We start from the raw sequence: 25,074 nt of genomic DNA on the forward strand, positions 1-25,074 counted from the left end.
CGCCGGAGTTCCTCCGCCAGCAACATGGCTGCTCCCTGAGAGGAGATTCCGGCCGCTGCCACCTCTGCAGCCCGCGGCTTCCTGGGCCGTTGTCGGCGTCCGCGCGCGGCCCCAGCACAGAGGTGAGTCTCGGCCCGGCGGCGGCGGTGCTCAGGATCGGGCCGCCATCCTCCCGAGGCCGGATCAGGCTCGGATTTCGGGAGTAGGCCGGGCGAGGTCCGCGCCGCGCCGACCGAGGGGCCGGGACCCTCCCGGGGCTGGGGCGGGTGCGCCGCGCCGCGCGCCTCGGGGACCCCGGCCGCCCGGCGCCTTCCGGGCCGCTCTGCAGGTTGCGAGGCGCGGCGGCCGGCGGTGACTCAGGGCCCTCGCCGCGCCCGCTTCGGGCCGCCCTGAGGAGGGGCGGTGTCCCCGGCCACGGAGTCTCCGGCCACCGGGCCCGGCGGGCGCTGCGGCCGGAGCGGCCGGAGCGGCGTGCGCGGAGCTTGGCCTCCACAGCGAGGTGGGACCGCCGGGCAACGTGGAGGCGGCCGCCCCGGGCCGGGTCGTTCCTTGCAGCCCCATTCATTAACCCCGCTGCAGCGCGCCGGGAGCTGGCCCGGCTGCAGACGCTGCGACCGTGCGAACCGAGGCCTGGAGCGCGGCCTCGCCGGGCGCAGCGCGAGGAGGAGCGCCGGGCCGCTGCCGTCCAGTTGCCTGTCTGTGAAATGGGGGTGATGGGAATTCCTGCCTCCCGGTGCCGGGCGGGGATCGCTCATCTCCGCGTGTTGGGAAGAAAACAGGTCGCCACGTAATAACAAGCCTTCCCTCTAGTCTGCTAGAGCCTGGCGTTTGTATTTTGGCCGTTTAGAGGATGAAAATAGGAAAGGATAGCGAGGCTGGGTAGGCCGCAGGCAGCACTCCGCAGAGGTGAGACTTGAACCTGTGGAGTCAGGTTCTCGAGTTCACTTCCAGATCCACTACACCATAGTGTCTTTTATCAGAGATGTTTGCAGCAGCGTGCTTAAGAGTTCTTTGAGATCAGCTAGACCTTTGGCTTCTGTTGTGGTTACAGAATTACCTTGGATAATTATTCTCTGAGCCTCGGTATCCACCTTCCTAAGGTGAAGGTGGCAAGTCTTGAATTCTATGGCCAAGAAAATGATAAGATGTGAACTTCCTTGACTCCAGGCATCTCCAGGTATTGGGGAGGAAGAGCGACTTAAAAAAAAAAAACTCATCCCACCACAAACCCCAATGATGTACATAATTACTACCTCTGCCTTTTTTGGTGTGTTTTTTATTTTGCCAGTCCTGGGGCTTGAACTCGGCCTGGGCTCTGACCTTGAACTCTTTATGCTCAAGGCTAGCGCTCTACCACTTGAACCACAGTGCAACTTTCTGCTTTTGCTATGTGTGTGGTACCAAGGAATCAAACCCAGGGCTTGGTGCATGCTAGGCAAGCCCTCTACCACTAGGCCAAATTCCCGGCCCCACTATTCTCTGCCTTTGTGTGTGTGCATGTATATGTGCATGTGTGCCTGCACATTCACACACCCACACACACTGAGACTTGAACTCATGTCCTTGTCGTTTGACTTTGCTTTATCAGGCAGGTGCTGTGCCATTTGAGCCATAGTATGCTCTGCTGAAGGCTTTTTGTTGGTTAATTGGGGATAGGAATCTCACAGACTTTCCTGCCTAGGTTAGCTTTGAACCTCAATCTTCATATCTTGGCCTAGTGAGTAGCTAGGACTACAGGCTCTGGGCTTTGTGCTGGAGGAAGCATTGAGTATGAAGCATTGAGTGTATATTCTAGTACTGGAGACTACGAGCCCCCCAGAAAATAGACTGGGAAGTTCCTGATTATAGTAAGATCCACTCAGGAAATTAGCTGGGGAGTTAGGTGTGACTGGAAGGGGTTGGGATGAGATCTAGGCCTGGAGGGGTGGTGGTTACAGCTAATTAGCCAGGAACTCTGCTGCTTCCCCACCCCACCAGGAAAAGCCCTGGGGGTAAAAGGCATTGGCCTGTTGGCAGTCTAGTCGGTAGCCACCCAGGCCACGTAGAGAAGGTAAAGCAGGAGATGAGGACGGCTTTATGGAAGGCCTTGAGGACCGTGGGGGAACAGTTTGCATTCTATTTTATGACACAGAGGGTTAGGAGGCGGGATGGTGTGATTTACCTAATAAGGACTGGCCTTTGCTGAATTCAAGGTGGGAAAGAGGATCTTAGGGAAGATGTTAGATTGTTCTTTTTATGACTAGATCAAGATTTATTAATGGAATCAGCTTAAGGGGATTGTCCCTACCATACATAGAGCTTGAAGTCAGGGTCTGGGAGCTGGCTCTGAGCTCTTTTGCTGGGGGCTAGCAGCTTTACCACTGGAGCCAGAGAGCCTTTTCTGGTTGTTAATTGGAGATTAGAATCACCTTGGACTTTCCTGCCCTGGGATGACTTGATCAGGATCCTCATATCTCAGCTTCCTGAGTACTAGGATTATAGTCCTGAGACACCAGTGCCTGGCTGGCTTTATCTATTGCAGTTTATTGGAAGTAAGATTCAAACCACAGTTCTCAGATGTTAGCATCCTGAGTAGCTAGGCTTACAGTTGTGAGCCACCTGCTCCCAGCTAGCATTTTTATTTTAAACGAACAATGGTAGAAGCTGCATGGTATCTAGGTAAGCAGTTGTAGTGGCTCTCTGTGAAATCTTGCTTCAATCATACAATTGGTCAGGTGTTCCAGTCACTGACAAGAACTTTCTTACTCAGAATGTTAGGCTGAAAACTTGGAAAGTCACTGAGTTGGATCTTGTTGGCAGGGAGACTGGAAATAATCATTCATCTTTAATTTTCTTTGAACACAAGTGTGTGTGTACGTGTGTGTGTACTGGGACTTGAACTCAGCTCTCACTTAGCTTTTTCTGGTCGTTAGCACTTTTCTACCTGAGCAGCAGCTTTACTTCTGGCTTTTTTGCTGATTAATTGGAGCTGAAGGACTTTGCTGCCCAGGCTGGCTTTGAACCTCTGTTCTCAGCTCTCACTCTCCTGAGTAGCTAAGATTACAGGTGTGAGCCCCGCCCCCCCAGGCGGCCTAGGATGATCACCTTTGCAGTCAGCCAGTCCGGTGTGGGATCCAGAGGGAGGCATGGCAGCCAGAGGGCACTCCTGTCCCGTCCCAGGCTGGGCGGAGGTCATACCCTCTCCCGGTGAGCCCTCAGTCCCGGCTCACCTGGCCACAGAGCCAGCTGCAGGGAGAGTAGGTGCCTGCCATGCTTACACACACGAACAGGGCAAGCCCTCCACCCTTTGTGTCCTCTCTGCACAGTAGCACCTGCCTAAAACTGTCCATGTAATGGCTCAGAGTTCCCCAGCCCTCCATTCCAAGTGGTTGTAATGGCCTGTTCCCCTTCAGTCCCGATTGCTTCCTACTCCAGGGTTTTTCTTCTCAAGCTAAGCCCTCCCATGGCACACCCATGCTCCACCTTGCCTATAACAAGTAGATGCTGTGTGTTAGGCATTGGGGTATAGCACACGACAGAGTCAACTGAAGTCCCAGCCTGTGTGTGGCCATGGTGGTGACTTGTATGTTATGGTGAAAGTCAGAACAGAGGAGTGAGGGCACTGTAAAGTTTTGAATAGTGGGGCTGACCTGGTCTTTAGGGACAGGTAACATTTTGATCAAGAGTCAAGAAAGAGATGCAGGAGAGATCCAAAAGGTTGTCTGCCTGTAGAGCAGTTCCTCAGGCCCAGAGGTGTGGTGGGAGGGCACTGGTGTGAGGGAAAGGGGCAGAGGGCTGCGCCGGGTGTCCAGCTGCATGGGATGGGATGGGATGGGGCCTCCCAGGCTCTTCCCGACAGGTCACTTCCTAATGGGCTGTAAGCAAGGATTTGGGGGGCGCGGTGGAAGCAGGGGGCTGTCACTGTGATCCCGCAGGAGAGGGAGAGCTGGTGGGCTGGGGCAGCTCCTGATTGTCTTTCCAGGGTGATCAGAGTGGATTTTGCTGGAATCTGGAGAAAAGTCAAGGGTGACACCATGGCTTGGATCTGGGTAGTTAGCAGCTTGGGGTGTGTCTGTGATAGAGCGGGCCTCAGTGGGCTAAGGTGACACTGAAGGAATCCCTTGAACATCAGGGTCAGGGGTCAGGGTGCTCTTATCCAGATGTCTCCGAGAGGTGTGGACTGCCGAGGCCAGGGATGCCCAGCTGCCTTCCTCAGCTAGATATTCCACCCTTGTCCCCCGTGGGGATGCCTGCAGCCTGCCTCTCTTAAGGGGCTCGCTGGTGTGCCTCTCCCTTTCTTTCCTCACCCCCCCCCCACTCTTCTGTTGCTCTGTTGTGGTTTGTCCCCACCCTTTTCTCCCCTGAGCAGCCCACACCCTCCTCCCCAGCAGTGAGACCCTGCCTTCCTCTGAACCCCTACTCAGTTGTCACTCCAAGGCCTGGACTGGAAGTCTACTTGATCACCTTGTATGATGGGGACCCTCAAGCCACCTCACAGGCCCCTCACACGAAATACCCAAGAGGAAGGATGGGCACACTTTACCAAGTCCCCTCTCACTTGTTTTCTTGTTTGACACCTGGCTCTTCTGCCTCTCCGCGGCCACAGGTGTGGAGGGGGGACTCTGACTATGGACCAGTCCTCCCCTTAGTGACAGGTTGGCTGAGTCTTTTCTTTTTTGGAGGAGTCAGTCCTGGGTCCTGAACTCAGGCCCTGGGCACTATCCCTGAGCTTTTTCTGTTCAAAGCTAGTGCTCTGCCACTTTAGCCACAGCTCTACTTCATTCTTTGTGGTAGTTTATTGGAGATAAGAGTCTCATGGAGGGCTGGGAATATGGCCTAGTGGCAAGAGTGCTTGCCTCCTACACATGAAGCTCTCGGTTCGATTCCCCAGCACCACATATATGGAAAACGGCCAGAAGGGGCGCTGTGGCTCAGGTGGCAGAGTGCTAGCCTTGAGCGGGAAGAAGCCAGGGATGGTGCTCAGGCCCTGAGTCCAAGGCCCAGGACTAGCCAAAAAAAAAAAAAAAGTCTCATGGACTTTACTGCCCTGTCTGGTTTTGAACTTCAGTCCTCAGATCTTGGTCTCCTGAGTAGCTAGGATTGCAGGCGTGAGCCCCTACTTGACTTCCTCCCTCCCTTTTTTGTGGGGCTTAAACTCAGGGCTTGGGCACCGTCCCTGAGTTTTTGTGCTCAATGCAAGCCCTGTACCACTTTGAGCCACAGCACCATTTCTGGTTTTCTGGTGATTAGTTGGAGGTAGGGGTCTTACCAACTTTCCTGCCTGGGTTGGCTTCGAACCTGGTTTCTCAGATCTCAGCTTCCTGGGTAGCTAGGATTACACAGGCCTGAGCCATCAGCACCTGGCTGAATCTCCTTGCTTATACCCACTGATGGTTGTGCGTTCTGTTTCCCTTCCCTCCCCCTCCCTTGGTCAGTAGAAGAGTATTCACTTGGCTGTCTACTGTAGACGCAGAAGTTGGTCATTGTTGGTTCTGGGTCCCCCACTTCCCCCCTGCAGTATCCATCAGAACAGGTGCCCCAGCAATGTTAGGTACCGACCAGCTGACTTCCAGGACTCTTGCTGTGCTTTGCAGATCCAGACGAGGACTGCAAGAGGTGTTGCTCTCCCTAGTATGGCCAATGAAGAGGATGACCCAGTCGTACAGGAGGTAACTGCTGCTGTTCATCCTCCTCCAGGGCCACGGTCAGTGTTCTGAGCCCTCCCCTGTTTCCACAGTCCAGTGTGGTGCTCTTGATGTCCTCATGTCCCTGACTGCTCCCTTCCAGGGAGTGAGCAGCTCTGCTCCTGGCTGCAGAGATTTTTCAGGAGGGAGGCCTGCCCATGCCTGCCTGGTGTGAGACCCTCTTTATTTTAACACGAGTTGAACTATTTCTCTCTCTCTCTCTCTCTCTGTCTCTCTCTCTCTTTCTCTTTCTCTCTCCCCTCCCTCCCTCCCTCCCCCCCTTTCCCTCCCTCCCTAACTGAAGTTCAAGGAGTAGGTTTGGGCCTGGGGTCTGGTGTTCTCTGCCTTGTGCTCTGGCTAAATATTCTCCCCTTGTTCCCAGATTGACGTTTACTTGGCCAAAAGCCTGGCGGAGAAGCTGTATCTGTTTCAGGTAAATGTGGGACTGGAAGGGAAAGGGGAAGCCAAGCCAGCAAGGGGCCTTTCTTAGAATTAGAATCAGATCCCTTCCCAGGGGCTGGGGCTAGTATTAGGCTCTTCCCAGTGAAATGGAAGGCAGAGGCGAGCAGTGCTTACTTTGCAGACCACACGTCCCTATGTAGCTCCCAGCCCCCTTGGACGTTTCCTCATCTGTCTCAGTGATGCCCACATCATGGGGTTCATGTGAAGACTGGACCATGTGGAAAAGCCATAGTGGGAGCCCACAGCGAGCATCTCAGACCTGCCAGCCAGGATGCCCTCCTTTCTGGGTCATCTTTGGGCATATTTGTTTATTGTTGGTCCTAGGGCTTGAACTCAGAAGTGAGTTTGAGCACTTGATCATCCTGTGTTGCAGTGAGAGCGAGGGAGGCCCCTAGCCGCTGCAGCTGGGGGCAGGTAGCAGTGGGGGCATCTGCTTGTGCTAGGAAGGGGCCTGGGTCTGTGGCTGGCTGCAGAGTGGTGGCAGTGACTTGGGTACCAGGTCCTACGCGGTCCACACTCCTGGCCGTCCTGGGCATAGGACATGGCAGAGGCTGCCAACTTCCTTCCCCAGGGCCCCTTATCAGCTGAAGTTGTAGGAAGTCCTGGCAGCCAAGCCTCAGGTCTTCTGGATGGCAGGAGAGGGCTTGCCCACCTAGTGGGCTCTGGGCTCCAGGCTGTTGGAGCAGCAAAGCTGTCCTCACCCCTGCTGAATGGGAGGGTTGGGGGGGAGTGCTCTGTTGCTGTTGAGGGAGCTTGGAGGACCACAAGGTAGCTGATCCCCAAAATGTAGTACTTATGTTCCTGGTCCTGTCTGTCAGGCTCCCCACAGAGGCTGGAGGCCTGAGCTCTGGAGAATGGAACCAGCCATGGCTCCTCTGTCATAGTATGTCCATAGCAGGCTGTAGGGTGTGAGCCGTTTGCATAAAGACAACTTTCCACAGGGGGCTTGGGGCCCAGGGAGGGGATGGAATGGGGCTGGTGAGTCATATGCCACACCCCTCCTGGTACAGGCACAGCAGGAGAGAATGGGGTGGCCAGTTTCCCATGCCTGTCACTCAGTTCAGCAGTGGACACAGCCAGGCCAGCCTTGTTTTCTGTTTCTTCTCCCTGGATGTTCCCCTTCTCCCTTGGTACTCTGTAAACTGAGGGCCCTTGGGTCCCAGGCTCTCAGACCCATGGCTGTACTGTTGATTCCTAGAGCCTTGGGTACTTGTTTAACTTGCTTATGCTGGACAGGTCCCTCACAAGTGAAAAGCACCCTAAAATTGCTCTGCAGAAGGCGACTGGGAGGAGCCAATGACATGGGGTTGCAGGTAGAGACTTCTGGGCACTCGTGAGCCTTGCATCCTCTGGACTCTGCTTGGGATGTTGTTAGGGTGACTGTTGATTCTTGGCCCCAGCTGCTGGCTGGGCAGGATGGACTGACAGCTCCCTTCCTGTCCTGTCCCCAGTACCCTGTACGTCCAGCCTCGATGACCTATGATGACATTCCACATCTTTCGGCCCGGATCAAGCCCCGGCAGCAGAAGGTGGGCTGTCCTCTGGCCCGGGAGCAGTTAGGAAGGCTGGGGAGGGGCATGAAGGGGGCTGATGGGGCTCAACAGCAACTCACAGTCTGCGATGAAGGACAGGGTTTCCAGAAGGAAAGGAGGATCAGGTGAGCAGGTGCCTAATGGAATGGGGAGGTGGAAAAGGCTGCGAACCCCCCACCACCTGAGAAGTCACTATGACATTTCTGTTGCCATTTGAGGTGGTGGCCTCTGATGTAGACTGAAGCCTGGGCACCCACAAGGAGGGACATGTCCATCTTCCGGGCAGAGACTAGGTCAGGGTAACCCTGCTGAGCTGTGCATTGGGGTCCTTACAGGTGGGGGCATTGTTTGGTATCCCCAGGTAGAGCTTGAGATGGCCATCGACACCCTGAACCCCAACTACTGCCGCAGCAAAGGGGAGCAGATTGCACTGAATGTGGACGGCACCTGTACCGATGACACCAGCACGTATTCCTCGTGAGTCCCCAGGATCCTCACCCCCCAATCCACTGGGACTGGACAGGAGCCTTCATGAGGCCTCGGAGCATGATTCTCCTCTTCCCTATCACCGTCCCCTTGCTGGGCACCTCCTGCCAGGCTGGCCCCTAGAGCCTCTGCCCAGCAGGCTGTGAGGTAGTTGTTTTTTTGGCTAGTTCTGGGGCTTGAACCAGAGCCTGAGCACTGTCCCTGAGCTTCTTTTTGCTTAAGGCTAGCACTCTACCACTTGAACCACAGCTCCACTTCTGGCCTTTTCTGTGTATGTAGTACTGAGGAATCGAACCCAGGGCTTCATGTGTGCTAAGCAAGCACTCTACTAGGCCACATTCCCTGCCCTGAGCTTCTTTTTTGATCAAAGCTAGCATTCTACACTTGAGCCAAGCTCCCCTTCAGACTTTTTTGGTAATTTATTAGAGATTAGAGTCTCAATAGACTTTCCTGACTGGGCTGACTTCAAACAGCAGTCTTCAGATCTTGGTCTCCTGAGTAGCTACGATTACAGGTGGTTTTTTTTCTTTCTATTTATTGACTGCCTGAGGCAGACAGGCTGCCCTCAGCCTTGGTGCTGGTCCCTGGCTGGTGCATTTCCTAAGGTGGGCTGGGCCCTCCAGGCCCCTCTGGAGCTTGATGTCATCCTCCCTGTGCTCCCTCCCAGGAAGCTGATGGACAAGCAGACCTTCTGCTCCTCGCAGACGACCAGTAACACGTCCCGTTACGCAGCTGCACTCTACAGGCAAGGTATGGGGGCAGGGAGACCCCATCCAGCCTTGTGTCTGACACCTGCTGCCCCTGAGCTAGACCCTACAGAGTCCAGCCAGTTTGGGAATGAGCTACAGTTATTAGGGCACTGAGAGGAACTACTTTGGGGATACTGCCCAGCCTGACAGGATTAGGGCTCCAGGCTGATTTCCTCCTGGGCACAGGGACTCGAGTGCATTGAGGTGGTAGAATTTTGTGCAAGTTATTTATGACCCAGCAATTTCTATTCATGATAGCCCCAAAGTAGAAGCAACCCAAAGGTCACCAGCTTATGAATGAATAAACAGAGTGGCAGCACTAGCTGGCCCTTGCTGTTGTGACCCTGACAGACGATCCCGAATGAGCCTTGACAGCTCTGAACTGTGGTGGAGGAGGCCCAGCTCGGAGGACCAGGCAGCGTGTGAAATGTGTGGAATAAGCAGAACCACAGAGCCAGAGCCAGTTGGCTTCCAGGCTAGAGGGAAGGATGACGTGAGGACTGACTGGTTCTTTATGGGATGATGAGAACGAGCTAAAATAACTTCCACTGCTGGCATGGCTGTAAATATAGGAACACGTCCAGTGGTACACTAAATAAAACTAATGTAACCCCAGGAAATCAGATCAAAATCAGAAGCAGGGTCATAGAACTAGCGACTTGGCTCTTTTCCCCCCTCATGGCTAGCACTCTATCACTGGAGACACAGCTTCTCTTTTTGGTGGTGAGAGAAGAGTCCTGAGGGTTTTCCTTCCAGGGATAGCTTTGAACTGCAATTCTCAGATCTTAGCCTCCAGAGTAGCTAAGATTACAGGTGTGAGCCACTCGTGCCCAGCTTCGTCTTTTTTTTTTTGGCCAGTCCTGGGCCTTGGACTCAGGGCCTGAGCTCTGTCCCTGGCTTCTTCCCGCTCAAGGCTAGCACTCTGCCATTTGAGCCACAGCGCCGCTTCTGGCCGTTTTCTGTATATGTGGTGCTGGGGAACCGAACCTAGGGCCTCGTGTATCCGAGGCAGGCACTCTTGCCACTAGGCTATATCCCCAGCCCCCAGCTTCGTCTTTTATTCTGAACTGTATCTCAAGGTTGTAGTTTTTTAAAGCCACATTTCCTGTAGTCAGAATTCCACACTCCTGCACTGTATTCTAGCAAGCAAGCCACTTCTCCAGCCACATGAGCAAGATGGGCATGATTTGGGCAGGTTAGGTGGAAGGATGAAAGGAGAGGAACTGGGCACGCGTGGTTCACACCTATAATCCTAGTTACTCAGGAGGCTGAGATCTGAGGATTACAGTTCAAAGCCAGCCTAGACAGGAAAGGCCATGAGATTCTTGCACCGGAAAACTGAAAGTGGAGCTGTGGCTCAAAGTGGCAGAGTGCTAGCCTTGAACAGAAAAAAACTCAGGGACAGCGCCTAGGCCTGACTGAGTTCAAGTCCCAAGGCTGACAAAAAAAGAATGGGGGCTGGGAATGTGGCTTTAGTGGTAGAGTGCTTGCCTAGCATGCATGAAGCCCTGGGTCTGATTTCTTAGTACCACATAACAGAAAAGGCTGGAAGTGATACTGTGGCTCAAGTGGTAGAGTGCTAGCCTTGAGCAAAAAAGAAGCTCAGGGACAGTGCTCAGGCCCTGAGTTCAAGCCCCAGGATTGGCCAAAAAAAGAATTGAAAAGGGAAGGAAATCATTTCCACATGGGGTGGGGTAGGAGGAGGAGTCTGGTGAGGCTTGGTGGGGATCATGGGTGAGGAACCCAGTAAGGCGAAACAAGTAATTCCAGAAAAGCAGGGGAGGCTGGTTGGGAGGTGGCCTGCAGAAGGTGCCTTTGAGCAGAAACTTTTAGGAGGCTGTTTGGCTGTGGGCCTAGGCCTTCTGGACTTCAGTGACTTGAGCCAAGCTGGGTGTGTTGGCTTTGGTTCCTAGAGGCAGATTCAAGCCCATCTTCCTCTGCCAGGTGAGCTCCACCTGACGCCTTTACATGGCATTCTACAGTTGCGGCCTAGCTTCACCTACCTGGATAAGGCAGATGCCAAGCACCGTGACAGGGAGGCGGCCAACGAGGGTGAGCCCTGGCTTTCCTGCCATGCTGTCTGTCTTCTGTCTGTGGTTTTGGTGGGTTGGCTTAGGCCAGATTGGGGGACGCTTAGCATCCCTCTGTCCACTACTGTTACCATCTCCCATTTGAAGCAACCAAAAAGTCTCATGTTTCCATCTGACTTGGGGAGTAAGAACTGTCCCCAGTGGAGACCACCATTTAGACATCTGCCTGTGATTGCTGGCAGTTCAGGCGCCCAATCAGCCTCCTAAGGGTGGTACTGAGGCAGGGCAAGCAGCCCCAGCAGAGCTGTTAGTGGCTGCTTGCTTCTCTTGCAGCTGGGGACTCTTCACAGGACGAGGCGGAAGAAGATGTGAAGCAGATCACGGTGAGCTCTGGCCCTGGGTGAGGGAACAGCTTGCACTGAAGGATAGCGAAGGGAGGAGGGCCTGAGCCGTGAGGGGCTCACCACTGTGGGTGTGCGGGGCAGCCCTTCCTGTTGGCTGGCTGGAGGCCAGCTGGCCACCTCTCAGCAGAACAGCCTTGTTCTTTGTGGGAGAGGGGACCCTGTAGGGTGGTTCTGGGGTTCTGTTGTCTCTTTTTTTTATACCAGTCCTAGTGCTTGAACTCAGGACCTGAGCTTGTTTGCTCAAGGCTAGCACACTATGCTTGACCCACAGCTTCATTTGAGGCTTTTTTCTTTTCTTTTTTTTTTTTTTTTTTGGTGGCTAATTGTAGATAAGAATCTCATGGGGCTGGGGATATGGCCTAGTGGCAAGAGTGCTTGCCTCGTATACATGAGGCCCTAGGTTCAATTCCCCAGCACCACATATACAGAAAATGGCCAGAGGTGGCGCTGTGGCTCAAGTGGCAGAGTGTTAAGCGCCTTGAGCAAAAAGAAGCCAGGGACAGTGCTCAGGCCCTGAGTCTAAGCCCCAGGACTGGCCAAAAAAAAAAAAAAAAAAAAAAATCTCATGGGCTGTTCCTCTTGGGTTGGCTTCAAACCGTGCACCTCAAATCTCAGCTTCCTGAGAAGCTAGGATTCCAGGTGTGAGCCGCTGACCCAGTGAGCTCGCAAGGCCCCCTGTTGATTACCTGTGTGATTCCATTGTACTCTGCATGGTGCATAGTCGTCACCTTAATGCTTATTCCAGCCTTTGAGATGATGAGAGTATCAACTGTCTCGTCTCTGGAGCAGTGTTAAGTGGCTCTGGGTGGCCATGAGTTTTGAAAGAGAAGTATTGTACAATACTCAAGAGCTTGAACTCCTCTTATGGATGATGGAGCCTAAACAGACGATGGTAGTGGGGCTGTGGGAGTCTTGTCCTCTCCGACAGCTTGCTGGGTGTCCTTAAATCTGCTAAGCGTGTGTTTGTGAACCCTGTGGTCCATCAGCTGGAGCCCTGTGGCAGGACAGATGGAAGCCAGGGCTCACTTGCCCTGGCCTGTTTGAGTAGCTCATAGAAAGGGCTATCAGTGCCTGCATCCGAAAGTGAAGAGCAAGGAAGCATGGAAATGCCCCAGCCTGGGGCTCCCTGATCTCCTGCCAAGGGCGGACACAACTTAGGGCAAGCGACAGGCTGAGGCTTGGTGCCCCCTCCCCCCCAAGGTGCGGTTTTCAAGGCCGGAATCGGAGCAGGCCCGCCAGCGGCGTGTGCAGTCTTACGAGTTCCTGCAGAAGAAGCAGGCGGAGGAGCCCTGGGTCCAGCTCCACTACTGTGGCCTGAGGGTAAGCCGCCCCGCCCCACGTCTCCTCTGCCTTCCTTCTCGCTGAGTCCCAGCCCTCAGCAAGGAAGCTCTGGGCAGCTGGTGTCTCTTCCCATCCCAGGCAGCATTCGCTAGGCATGGGAGCAGAGAGGCCAGCTAGGCTTCCTGGGGTAGGGCTTCTCCCTCGGGGCGCTTCACAGGGGGGTGAGTGTTTGGTTACCTGTTGTTTGCCTTTCCCCCTCCCCCCCAATCACAGTCCAGGCACCTCATCAGGTGCCGCCGTAGAGACTCTGCCATCTGTCGCAGGCCTCAAGGGTCACTGCATCCCTTGCCGGGGAGAGGAGGGGGTGCTTTAGGCTCAGTTTTCACTTCACGCACTGGCTTTGAACCTTACCTCGAAACTGCATGGGAGGCGAGCGATTGAATATTAGTGCCCATGCTCGTTTCTCCAGAGCCTTTTGGAGGAGGCCTTTACTGACAGCATTGGCCGCAGGGTCAGACTTCCTGTACTCATGTATACGAGGCAAGCTCTTGCCACTAGGCTATATCTCCAGCCTAGACTTCCTATACTCTTTATTTGCTACTGTGAGTATGGGCAAGTGACCTAAACCTCTCTGAGGTCTTCTCTGTAAAATGGGAATGGTAAAACTCGGTAGTTACTTTGTGGAGTGAGCGTGTGTCTAGCCATTGGTGTGGCTGGAGCCTGTGCTCAGTGGCCAGCTGGGCTTTGGCAGTTGGTGGCAGTGTTTCTGCATTATAAATGGGGTGTCAAGCCCTGGGGTTCTGGGCTCAGGTTGAATGGGCTCGTGTCTGGCCTCAGAGCAGGCATGGGGTGGCTGGAGCCATGGGTAAGGACAGCATAGGAGAGAGGCCTGGAGGGGGACATGGCCTGACCGCCCCATCCCGTCCCTCCCCCAACAGGACAGCCGCTCGGAGCATGAGCGACAGTACCTGCTATGCCAGGGCTCTGGTGGGGTGGAAAACACGGAGCTCGTCAAGTCACCCAGGTGAGGCTGGCTGATGATGGGACTAGGGCCCCTTCTCCACAGCGGGCAGGGGAAGAGGGGCTCTACCTGTCATGTATGGAACTTGAGGATGCTCCAGTCTGGCTGTGGCTGGTGCTCATGGGGAAGGGTGGGGTCTCTGATCACAGCCATCTCCCCACAGTGAGTACCTCATGATGCTGATGCCACCCAGCCCGGAGGAGGAGGAGTGAGTAAGGGGCTGAGGTTACTCCCTCCCCTCCTCTTCCCCGCCGCCCCCCCCCCCACCAGCCTCCTCTAACCCATCACTCCCTCCCATGATCACAGAGATAAGCCTGTGGCCCCCAGCAATGTTCTGTCCATGGCTCAGCTGCGGACACTGCCCCTGGCCGACCAGATCAAGATCCTCATGAAGAATGGTAGGTACTGGGGACCCCAGCGCCGCTAGCTGCTGCTGACATGAGTCTGGGGCTGTCTGAGGTTCCAGGGCAAAGCCAGAGGCCCTGCACCCCAGAGTGCCCAGTCAGCTCTGGAACTCCATCCTGGGCAGGGTAGCAGGTTCGGCCCCATAACTCTGAGCCTTTGCCACATCCCCACTGTGGGGACCTGCAGCAGGTTACTCAACCTTCTGAGCCTCAGCTTGTCTGTAAGAAAGCTCACCATTGGGGTTGGTAGAGTGCTCGTCAGTGAGCAAAAGTATCAGGTACCGAGTTTGAGTCCTGGTGTTGGACCCCCAAAAAAAGAAGCTCATGGTATTTGGGAGAACTTACAGATGAGGCTTCCGCAGGGCTGCACATGACTGGGAACTGGGGTCATTTTAGTTGATAAAGTTCTTTCCCTTGCACAACGTCTTGGTGTCTGCAGCTCTACATGGTTGGGCCTCCTTTTCTCAAAGGCCAAGTGGCTTCTAGTTGCTTCATTGCCCACCTGAGCCCTGGGTTCCTCCTCTGAGATGCCACATGATGTTTCCCTCTGTGCTTGGAACTGCCAGCAGACCCTGGCATTCTTCAGGGGACCTGGACCTTGCCCAGCCAATGCCATGCTCCCTCGGGGCCAGCAGGGCAGTGACTAATAAGGGCGCATGGGTCTGGAGCCAGAGGCCTGGGTTGAAACCCTGGCTCTGCCACTTTGTCAGAGCCAGGTGAGCGTGAGTTTGAACCTTCTCTAGGCTGAATGAGTCTAACTCATTCTGAGGCTGCTACGGGAGCCTGGGGCCGGGGATGGGGAGAGCGGAGGGCCAGGCCTCTCTCTGGACTACTGAGCCCTTGTCTCCTGCGTCCACTTCAGTGAAGGTCATGCCTTTTGCCAACTTGATGAGCCTGCTGGGCCCCTCTGTGGACTCCGTGGCTGTTCTGCGTGGCATCCAGAAGGTGGCGATGTTGGTCCAAGGAAACTGGGTGGTGAAGAGGTAAGCTGCTCTGGTTGATTCGGGTAAGTTTGAGGTTCTTGATAATTTCCTGGGTCTAAACCCTACCATACTGCTTTCTATACATTCTGCCTATATTTAAATTTTTATTTAGAAAAATATTTTTAAAAAATTTGAATGGAGGATGCTGTATTGTGACATTTGTGTCAGGGACATCTTGAAATATTTCCCTACCCCCAAAGAAAAGTTAGGGGAAATTCTGCAGGCCCCCACGCCACCCCAGTAGGACACAGTGGCCGCTAATACGGCCAGTGGCCATATTTCTATCAGGATAATCTTGCGTGGAGAGTGCTTTAGTGCAGCTCTGTTGGCAATGGCATGCCTTGGTTTTCATTTTATCTGGAAATTGTGTGTGTGTGTGTGTGTGTGTGTGTTGGTGCTAGGGCTTCAGGTCAGGGCCTGGGTGTTACTGTTTTAGCTTTTTTGCCCAAGGCTGACCCTGTGCCACTGAGCCAGCCACACCTTCACTTCTAGCTTTTTGATGGTTAATTGGAGACAGTCTCCTGGACTTGCCTGGCTGCTCTGGCTTCGAATCTCAATTTTCAGATCTCAGCCTCCTTAGCTAGGATTACAGGCGTGAACCACCAACACCCTGCTCACTTTTGTTCTTGAAGAATGCTTTTATGGAGTGTAGAATTAATTCCTGAGGCGATTATTTCCCTTCACACACAAAGATTTGCTGCGTTCTGACTTTATTTTTGTTAGAAGTCCACTGGCAGTCTAATCCTTGTTGAGTTGAATGTCTGCCTTTATCTACCTTAGGCTGCATGGGAGAATTTCTTTTTACTTCCTGCAGTTTCTTTACACATGTCAAAGGGTGGATTTCCTCTTCCATGGCCTCTTCGGATCCATAGTTGATGGGTTGTGATTTGATGCCACTTCCTTTCTCCTGTGATTCCCCCGCTAGACTAGCTGCTTCCTCACTGACTGGCAGTTTTGAGGGTGTAGGGACAATTGCCACATCATGTCCCTAGTGCTCATTATGACTTCTGGCACATGCAGACCCCTTAGCAAATATTGGGTGTCATGATGAAATATATCGATAAAAACTCACTTTTTAAGGAATGTGGTGCTAAGGTGAATCATATGATAAAAATGTCACTTGGTTTCCTTTTTTTTTTTTCTTTCCAAAAAGGAATTCACTACACAAGCTTGGTTCCATCATTTCACAACTGGTTGACCAAGCCATTTATAAGGTGTATTTGTGTTCTTGCTCTGTGGCGGTGCCCTTTCAGTGGTCACTGTGCTAGCTGTTGTCCTGACTTTCCCTGTGGAGGAGCTTTGCCACGGCGCATCCCTTGTTAAAGGACACTTCCCTAGCGAGGCCACAATAGCCAGGAGCAGCCATCCCCTCGCATACCTGAGACCCAGCCCAGTGGCAGGGTGCCAGGTGTCACATAGCAAGTCTTCCACGGAACTGTTGTTCATTTTTGTTCTGGTTGGTATGTGTACGCTCATGTGCCACATCTCCTGTGTACATGAAACTCAACTGTTTTGTTGTGATAGTATTGAGATTTGAACTCAGGGCTTTGCATGTGCTTTGCAGAGCCTCTCCCATTTGAGCTATGTTCCCAGCCGGCCCTAGAGGTCAGCTTGTGCTCATGGGTCCTAGGCGGCTGCAGGTCAGGACTGGGCAGGGGTGCCGCAGCTTGGCTAGGGCTGAGGATGGGGTGGGGTCACCCTGGAGACCTCTTGTCTTTATCCTAAAGTTCTCAAAGTGCCCAGGTCCATCCTCTGCCCTGTGACTTCAGCTCATACACATCTGCCCCTTTGGGTAGGTGATGAAGGCCTTTGTCTCTAATTATAATCTGTTTAGTATCTGTAAGTAGTCCTACCAAGAGGTTTTTGTTGCTGGTTCTGAGGCTTGAGGCTTGAACTCAGGGTTGGGTGCTGGCCCCTGAGCTTTATGTTCAAGTCTAGCATTCTGCTGCTTGAGCCATAGCTCCACTTGCAGCTTTTGGTGGTTAATTGGTGGTTAACTGTCTCGTGGACTTTCCTATCCACAGGCCGGCTTTGAACTGCCATTCTCATATCTCAGCCTCCTGAGTAACTAGGATTACAGGCCCAAGCCCCAGTGCCTGGCTCACAGAGAGGTTTAATCCATGCATCTTTGTCAGTGTCACCCTGCCACACATAGCTTCACATGGATTTCCCCAAGAGCCCTGGGTCCCTGAGGCCTCTAGGGCAGAGTTCTTGGGGTGCAGTGCGGCATACTGCCCTTTCCCAGGAGGGGTGGGGGAGGGACTGACCAGCTCCTCCATGCCCTTGTCTGGCAGTGACATCCTGTACCCCAAGGACTCCTCCAGCCCTCACAGTGGGGTCCCTGCCGAGGTGCTCTGCCGAGGCCGAGACTTTGTGGTAAGTACCCAGGCTTCAGCCGTGGCGCAGGTGAGGAGGCTGGGCTGTGAGCTGAACCTACTGCCTTTCTCCTTCCTTAAACCCTTGGGTCATTAGCCAGGCAGTGCTTTACGAGTCTCGCCTGCATGGTGGATCTGGGCAGATGAGAGTGGGTTTAAAGGAACTAGATTTCTAGTGGCCATGGATAATTGAGCACCCTGGCCCTGCTGAGCTCATAGGCTCAGGACCTGTGGCTCCTTAAGCAGGCTTCCTCCCCAGTGTTCCAGGCCATCGGGCCTTGTGCTGCCTCCTCAGACCCTGGCATTGAGATTGGAGCTTCCTGATACATGTCCATGGTGACGTGCCCACCCACTGGCCTGCCTTGTCCCAGGGAGCTTAGTACTTGGAGTCTGTGATTTCTCCCGGGTCTGGTGGGTGTGATTTCATCTGTAGGGTCAGAGTGCCTCCAGTCCCCATTCCCAGCCTCCTCTGCGGGGAAGGGTCGGATCTCGGACACCTACCCTCACCTCTGCAAGGCAGCCTGTGAGGCAGGGCAGGGGGCATGAGAACTGCCAGGGTGGGTGGGGCTTGCGGGCTGTGGCCAGCTTCTGGGAAGTGGCATTCCATCGGCAGCCACCACATTGAATGCTGCCTGGGAAGAGTGCCCGGGACACACCAGGCTGGAGTCACCCACCAAATCGCTAGTGTTTCAGGAAGCACTGGGGATGGGACGATGGCTGGGTGGACAGATCCTGGCCCCTGGGGTAGAGCGGAGTGGGTGGAGGGGGGGGGGGGGGCAGCTCTGAAGGACCAGCCGCCAAGGCCTGTGGCTGGGGAAGAAGGGGGCTGTCCTCTGCGCCGCCTCTGGGAATGCTGCTTTTCCCCCTCAGATGTGGAAGTTCACACAGAGCCGCTGGGTGGTGAGGAAGGAGGTGGCAGCAGTGACCAAAGTAAGTGATGTCCCCCGAGCTCCAGGCCCCCTTGCTGGAGGCCCCGCAGCCGGTGGGCCTCACCAGCTCCTCCCTGCAGCTCTGCGCTGAGGACGTGAAGGACTTGCTGGAGCACATGGCTGTGGTGAGGATCAACAAAGGCTGGGAGTTCATTCTGCCCCATGACGGGGAGTTCATCAAGAAGCACCCCGACGTGGTTCAGCGCCAGCACATGCTGTGGTCGGGCATCCAGGCCAAGTAAGAGCTGGCAAGGTGGGATGCAGGCAGGGCCAGGGGCAGGCGGGCACCGCAGCCCTGAGCGGTAGAACTGGACCTGCACGGCCCTGTGCTCTGTGCTGGAGGATGACCCCCGAGCCCTCCCAACACAGGACCCATGTGGTCACAGCCCCCAGTTAGCAGAGCTGCGAGTTCCGAGGGATTGAGGGAGAGCAAGGCATCACCTGCCCTGGCCCAGCTCCGTGGCTGTCCAGTGACCACAACATCCCATGGCTTGGGGGCTTGAGTGTATTAAGAGGCAGCAACCAAGGTCCGAGTTCAAACACTTCTCTCTTCTTTCCAGGTTAGAAAAAGTCTATAATCTTGTAAAGGAGACTGTGCCAAAGAAGCCTGAGGGACAGGCAGGTGTGTGGGGCTTTGGGCCAGGCAAACCTTAGCTCAGTCCTTCCAGCCCAGAATGGGTCAAAAAGGGGGTGGGGTGTGGCTCTTGCTGTTCCCTCTTCCCTTCCTGCTCCCGCAGGGGCAGCCCCTGAGGCCAGCGGGGCTGTCCAGTCTCAGGATTGGAGATGTTGCTGGCAGGAACTTGTACCCCAGCCCTCCTTCCTTGTTGTGGGGTAGCCCAGTCCCACCTGTGCAAGGTGAGGGGAAAGATGGCACTTGGCTCCTGCCATCAGCTTGTCATCCCCACAGGGCCTGCCGTGCTGATCTCTGGGGAGCAGCGAGTCCAAGTAGCCAGAAGCAAGGCGCAGCAGAACCACGTACTCCTGGAGCGGGAGCTGCAGCGGTGGAAGGAGCAGAGCCAGGGACCTGCTGTGGCCAGTGTGCAGATCAAGCAGGAGCCGCTGGCCAGTGTGCAGATCAAGCAGGAGCCGCTGAGTGAGGAGGGTGAGGATGACGACGAGCCTGATGCAGAGGAGGAGGAGCCCATGGACACCATGCCCAGCGGCAGCAGTGGCCTCAGCAGCAGGCTGGCCAATGGGCTTCCCCCCGGGCGGGCTCCGGCTGGGGACAGTTTCAATGGGCACCCGCCCCCTGGCTGTGCCAGCACTCTGGTGGCCCGAGAACTCAGGGCCTTTGTGACAGCCACCTTTCAGAGACAGTTTGTGCTCACGCTGAGCGAACTGAAACGCCTCTTCAACCTGCACCTGGCCAGCCTGCCGCCTGGCCACATGCTCTTCAGCGGCATCTCGGACCGCATGCTGCAGGACACAGTGCTGGCCGCGGGGTGCAAGCAGATACTGGTGCCTGTAAGTAGAGCCCGCACGTGCACACAGTGCCCCACGGAGGGAGGGCAGCATGAGTGGGGGCAGGGCCCCCCCGGCATATGTGTGGTAGCTCACTCCTTCCCTCTACTTCAGTGACCATAGACCAAGCCTTCTCCACAGCTGGACCTGGGTCCTGGTGGACCACTGGGAGCCCAGGCTTATGTGCTGCCAGCCAGGAGGCCTGTGATGGCGGCAGTTGGTGGAGCCATGTATGCTGCTGTTGTCCTTTGGCAGGGAGGAGGGCGCCCAGCTGTCCCCTAAAGGAGACTGGTGAAGGCTTCCTTCCCAGGCACTACCTAGCAGCGGCAGCAGATAGGCCGAGAGGAGGCTGGCTGCCTCCCACACCAGGGAGAGTTGACGTGGCCGATGCCAGGGTCGTGTCACCCCTGTGGCCTCTGCGGCCAAGGATCGCGCCTGTGCGTGGGGACAGAAAGTAGGACAGGAGGCCCTGTGGGTCCCAGGCTGGCCAGCCGCCTCCAGGGGCCTGGCCCTGTTGGCAGGGAGCCTCCTTGGCAAGGTCTCTAGAAAGTACTGAGATTTGGGGCCCCTGTACCCCAGCAGGTGGATCTAGGCCTCTCTGTGTGTGCATGAAGGGAGGGCGTCAGCCTGGTGTTGGGGATGTGCCCTGCCATGGGCACAGGCAGAGGGGCAGGGCAGCAGGGCGCCCTCCTTCCCCTTGGTAGCCTGGTCTCTGTAGGGAGCCCCAGGGCCTTGACTGGTTGCAAGGCCTTGGACCCAGCCTGGTGCTTTTTAAACATGAGAGAGGAAGCCTAGGGAAAGCAAAGAGATGAGTTGAAGCTGAGTGTGGTAGCCATGCTTGTGGTCCCACACCTTTGGAGGTGGAGGCCAGCTTGGGCTAGGGGGACCCTGGCTAAAGGGAAGGGCCACATGTCAGTGGCCCACACCTACAGTGCCAGCTACCCAGGAGGCCAAGATCTGAGGGTGGAAGCTGAAAACCCGCCCAGGCAGAAAAGTGAGATGCTAATCTCTAACCATCAAAAAGCTGCAAGTGGAGCTGTGGCTCCAGCGGAAGAGCACCATCCTTGATGAGAAATGCTAAGGGATAGCGCCCAGGCCCTGAGTTCAAGCCCCAGTAAGGACCAACTGCTCCACTGCTGGTCAGCTACGCGGCCCGGGCTGCTTTTCCTCTTGTGCCAGGTGGCATCTCACATCAGGGTTCCCACAGCTGCTGCTGCTCCCTGTTTAGAACCTGCCCTTCTCTGCCGCCCTCTGGAGGTTGGGTCTGTGCCGCCCTTTCCAGGCCCACCTATGACCCTGTTGAACCAGGCAGCCAGGGTGACTCCAGGGTGACTGGGGTCAGGGGAGGCTTCGGGGCCTTCCATGGCCTTGGGGTCTCTGGTCTGGCCCTGCAGGGTTGAGCTTGTGGGAGCTGGTAGGCATGGAGCCAGCTCCCCCCCCCCCCATCCAGAGCCCGGCGGGTTGTGCTCCACAGGCTGGGGGTGGCGGCTGAGCAGGGTCACGGGGCTGCACGGCACGGCAGGCAAATGACCAACTCACGCCTGGGCCCGCGCCAGTTTCCCCCACAGAGTGCTGCTTCCCCGGACGAGCAGAAGGTGTTTGCCCTCTGGGAGTCAGGAGACATAAGCGATCAGGTGAGGTGGCCTTCGTGCGGAGTCGGGGGGGGGGGGGGGGACACCAAGGGGGGCCTTGGGAGCTATACCCTGTCACACAGGCTGTCAGCCTCCCAGCCGCCCCACTGCCCTGGCAGGGACCAGAGCCCACAGGGCCGGCCACCAAGGGCCGGGGGCCTCAGAACCATGCTGGACAAAAATGAAGTGGGTTCCCAGGACACACATGGTGTTCCGTGGCCCCGGCAGCGGGTACCATAGCAGCCGCCACGCAGTGCCTCGGGTGGGGACACCCATGGGTCACTGCAGAGAAGTGTGCCCAGTGGCACTGGCTGCAGGCTTCTAAAGCCTTCCTCGCTGGGCCCCAGGCTTGGGTTTTAAGAGAGGTTGGTTATTGTACCTAGCCATGTCTTGGCAAGTGAGGGTCTCAGGTGTTTGGGGAGCAGAAATGTGAATTAAATAGTGGTTCTCTGTGGGCTGTAGCCATGGGTCCTGAGGGGTTCTCCCCACCCCCACCCCCACCCCTGAAGTTTTCTTGATCTAAAAACAACTTCTCTGAACCGTGTGTGTGTGTGTGTGTGTGTGTGTGTGTGTGTGTGTGTGTGTGTGTGTGTGTGTGTGTGTGTGTGTGTGTGTGTGTGTGTGTGTGTGTGTGTGTGTGTGTGTGTGTGTGTGTGTGTGTGTGTTGGTTTGAATGCAGAGCCTGGGTGCTGTCCCTGAGCTCCTTTTTGCTCAAGGTTAGTGTTCTCTATCGGTCGAGCCACAGCTTCACATCCGGCTTTTTGATGGTTCATTGGAGATAGGAGTCTCATGGACTTTCCTGTCCAGGCTGCCTTTGAACCTTCAGATCTTAGGCTCCTGAGTAGAATTACAGGCGTGAGCCACTGGTGTCCAGCTAGAATTTTTTTGATTTGGAATATATGGCATTTGCCTTGTTTCTTAGATGCAATGGCAGTGTTCTATGTCAAGACTTTTAGTCAGGTTGATAGGTTATTCTGTTTCAACTGTGGCTGCTCTCGCCTGTTCACAGTCCCCTTACTCCCGGCCTTGGTCCCGGAACCGAATCCCTGCTGCTTGTCCCGAGTCCTCTGCCCCTCTCCTCCTTGTGTATAAACCTGGATGAGGGCTCGTCCCGAGTCCTCTGCCCCTCTCATCTGTGCACATGAACCTTGGTGAGGTTTGATGCGATGGCCGTTGGTGGGACTTGCTCATCAAGCAGAGGAGGTGGGCGAGGGCTGTTACCAGGGACGCACTGGGTGTCTTGGGGGCTAGTTGGCTTTGGGGGCACTGTTTCCTATAATAACACATCTCTATTACTAAAGCATCGACAGGTTTTGCTTGAAATTTTTTCCAAAAATTACCGTGTGCGCCGGAACATGATCCAGTCTCGGTTGAATCAAGAATGTGGAGAAGATCTAAGCAAACAGGAAGTGGATAAAGTGCTGAAGGTAGGCCCACCACCCGTGCATGGTGTGAGTATGCTCCTGGTAGGCACTGGTACGTGGAGCACGTGGAGAGGGTGACCCACAAGCCGTGGGGCGTGCAGAATTGTGGGCAGTGGGTCACCTCTCAGACAACACTTGCATCAGAACCACTCCACCCATGCAGCCTTGCACCATTTCCCATTATTGCCAGACTTAACACTGTGTGATAGCTTTCAGGAGTGAGTGAGCGTGTGTGTGTATACATAATATGTATGTGTATTAGGGCTTGGACTCAGCATCTGCATGCTGTTCCTTAGGGGTTTTTTTGCTCAAGGCTAGCGCTCTACCAATTGAAGCACGGCTCCACTTCTGGCTTTTGCTGGTCAGTTGGAGATGAGTTGCACAGACTTTTCTTTCTGCCCAAGTTGGCTTTGAACTTTGATCCTCAGATCTCAGCCTCCTGAGTAGGATTGCAGGGCAGAGTCACTAGTGCCAGCACAGAATCCTTGTGTCTGTGCTGTTCATGGGAGTAGACTCCACTTCTGGCTCTTTGGTGTTTAATCAGTGGTAAGAGACTCAGACTTTCTACCTGGGCTGGCTTGGAACTGTGATCCTTAGAGCTCTTGAGTAGCTGTGATGCAAGTATGAGCCACTGGTGCCTAACTTTTGTCCTTATATTTTGACCTGTTATCTTGAACACTTAAGGTCTTTATTCTGGTTAATTTAACAGTATTTGGTGTTTATAAGGCACATTTCTTTTATGGTTCCTCTTAATTTTATCCCAAGGAAAGGGCCCAGAGCCCTGAGGAAGAGGCAGGGCATTTAGTGCAGCATGCTTAGCTATGATTATTGTGTTTATTCTGCCCAGGAATCGCACATCTGGCTGATCACCCTGGACACACAGACCAGCATCCTTCTTCTGCTAGGATCTGTCTTTCAACTTTTTTCTCTCCCTTCCTGTAGGACTGCTGCGTAAGCTATGGCGGCATGTGGTACCTTAAAGGGACAGTACAGTCTTGACAACAGTAGCAGACCACTAACCCAACAAATCCAAGCCAAGGAAGGGTGGCGAAGCCAGGCGCAGTCTCCACTTGCCTGAGAAGACAGAGCAGGAGGCCCTGCCGTCTCGTGGCCTGCAGCCCTGCCGTCTCGTGGCCTGCAGCCCTGCCCTGCCCGGACCAGCGGAGAGCGCAGGGCCGGCTTTGGGGAGATAGTGCCGTCGGAAACCAGCCGGACCTCTGCCATGCACTCTGAAGTTCCTCATGTATTGTGCTTATTATTTCATTCATTCTCCTAATAAAGAGAGTGTGTACTGACTTGGGCAGGATGATGAAAATCATGGTTTCATATTTTCCTTTTCAAACTTAATGCCAACAAAGTCAAAGTTATGTTTACAAGATGAAAAAAAACCCTCAAGGTTTTTGTATTTAAAAGTCTACAAGCCAATATCTAATCTTGCTAAGACTTCTGCCAATTTCATTAAACCAAATTGAATGGTTTCCTGGTTGGGTTTCGGTGACCGTGTTACCTTTTACGATACCTATTTACATCGCAGTCTCCGCTGTTTACAAAATTTGGATCAGCCCCCTCTCGTAATGTTTGCACAAAGAAGGAAACAAAACCAGGTAAGTGTGGAGCAGTGTCAAGTGAGCTTATCACACTTTGATGTAAAAAGATTTCTATTTTGTGTATTTTAAAAATAAATACTGACACTAAACTGGCATCTTGGTGCTGCTGTCATTAGTGCACTATTCAGGGGAGACCTGGGAGGAATTTGAGGGCATGTGGGCCACATCCAGCCTGCAACACTAAAGAACAGGTTAAATTCTTGTGTATTTCAGACCCAAATCTGAAGCCTCAGATGTAATTTTTGAAAAAAATACTGGTTTTGCATTGCCCTCTGTGAAGTCCTTCAAGTGGTACGATTATTCCTGGGTTCACATTAGTGTTCCTGTGGCGCCCTGACCACAGCCCCCACAGGCAGCCTGCCACAGGACAGTCCGGGGCCCAGAGGGTGTCATGCCAAGAGCAAAGAAGGCAGTGAACACCCGCAGGTGGAATGCAGAGAAATGACTGCAGAGATGAAATCCAGAGCTCAAGGTTATCGCTTCACAGGATCACTGCCTAGCTGGCAGCCATGATTCTGATACTCGGGAAGCTGAGATCAGAGGGTTGGGACAAAAGCTAGCCTAGGCAGACAGATTTGAGACTTGACCTGTAGCCAGCAAAAGGGCAGCTGTGAAGGAAGCTGTGGCTCCAG

At 54.5% G+C, this 25,074-nt stretch overlaps 1 protein-coding gene across 2 annotated transcripts; it reads left to right on the plus strand.

The window, feature by feature from the left end:
* Polr3e (RNA polymerase III subunit E) lies at positions 1–24,537 on the plus strand. 2 transcript variants are annotated; one of them, XM_048331674.1, is made up of 21 exons: positions 1–122; positions 5,574–5,648; positions 6,046–6,096; positions 7,577–7,654; positions 8,019–8,134; positions 8,811–8,893; positions 10,837–10,944; positions 11,256–11,305; positions 12,527–12,646; positions 13,546–13,631; positions 13,792–13,836; positions 13,935–14,026; positions 14,895–15,015; positions 17,310–17,391; positions 18,261–18,320; positions 18,400–18,557; positions 18,880–18,941; positions 19,227–19,783; positions 21,337–21,414; positions 22,713–22,838; positions 23,778–24,537. In XM_048331674.1, the coding sequence occupies exons 2-21, from the start codon at positions 5,613–5,615 to the stop codon at positions 23,832–23,834; spliced, it is 2,166 nt and encodes a 721-aa protein (XP_048187631.1). In that variant the 5' UTR covers positions 1–122; positions 5,574–5,612; the 3' UTR covers positions 23,835–24,537. The 2 variants fall into 2 exon arrangements, with proteins under 2 accessions (XP_048187631.1, XP_048187632.1); XM_048331675.1 differs by lacking the exons at positions 1–122; positions 5,574–5,648 and having other exon boundaries at positions 6,044–6,096; positions 7,993–8,134.
* Positions 24,538–25,074: the final 537 nt, after the last annotated feature.

Source organism: Perognathus longimembris, chromosome 23 (assembly GCF_023159225.1).
Source record: "Perognathus longimembris pacificus isolate PPM17 chromosome 23, ASM2315922v1, whole genome shotgun sequence".
In the NCBI taxonomy this organism is placed as follows: Eukaryota; Metazoa; Chordata; class Mammalia; order Rodentia; family Heteromyidae; genus Perognathus; species Perognathus longimembris.

Coding starts and splice junctions, on each gene's coding strand:
- Polr3e (XM_048331674.1), top strand. CDS start 5,613: ATGGCCAATGAAGAGGATGACCCAGTCGTACAGGAG. Junction 18,558..18,879: donor TGGTCGGGCATCCAGGCCAA/GTAAGAGCTGGC, acceptor TCTTCTTTCCAG/GTTAGAAAAAGTCTATAATC. Junction 19,784..21,336: donor GCAAGCAGATACTGGTGCCT/GTAAGTAGAGCC, acceptor GGCCCGCGCCAG/TTTCCCCCACAGAGTGCTGC.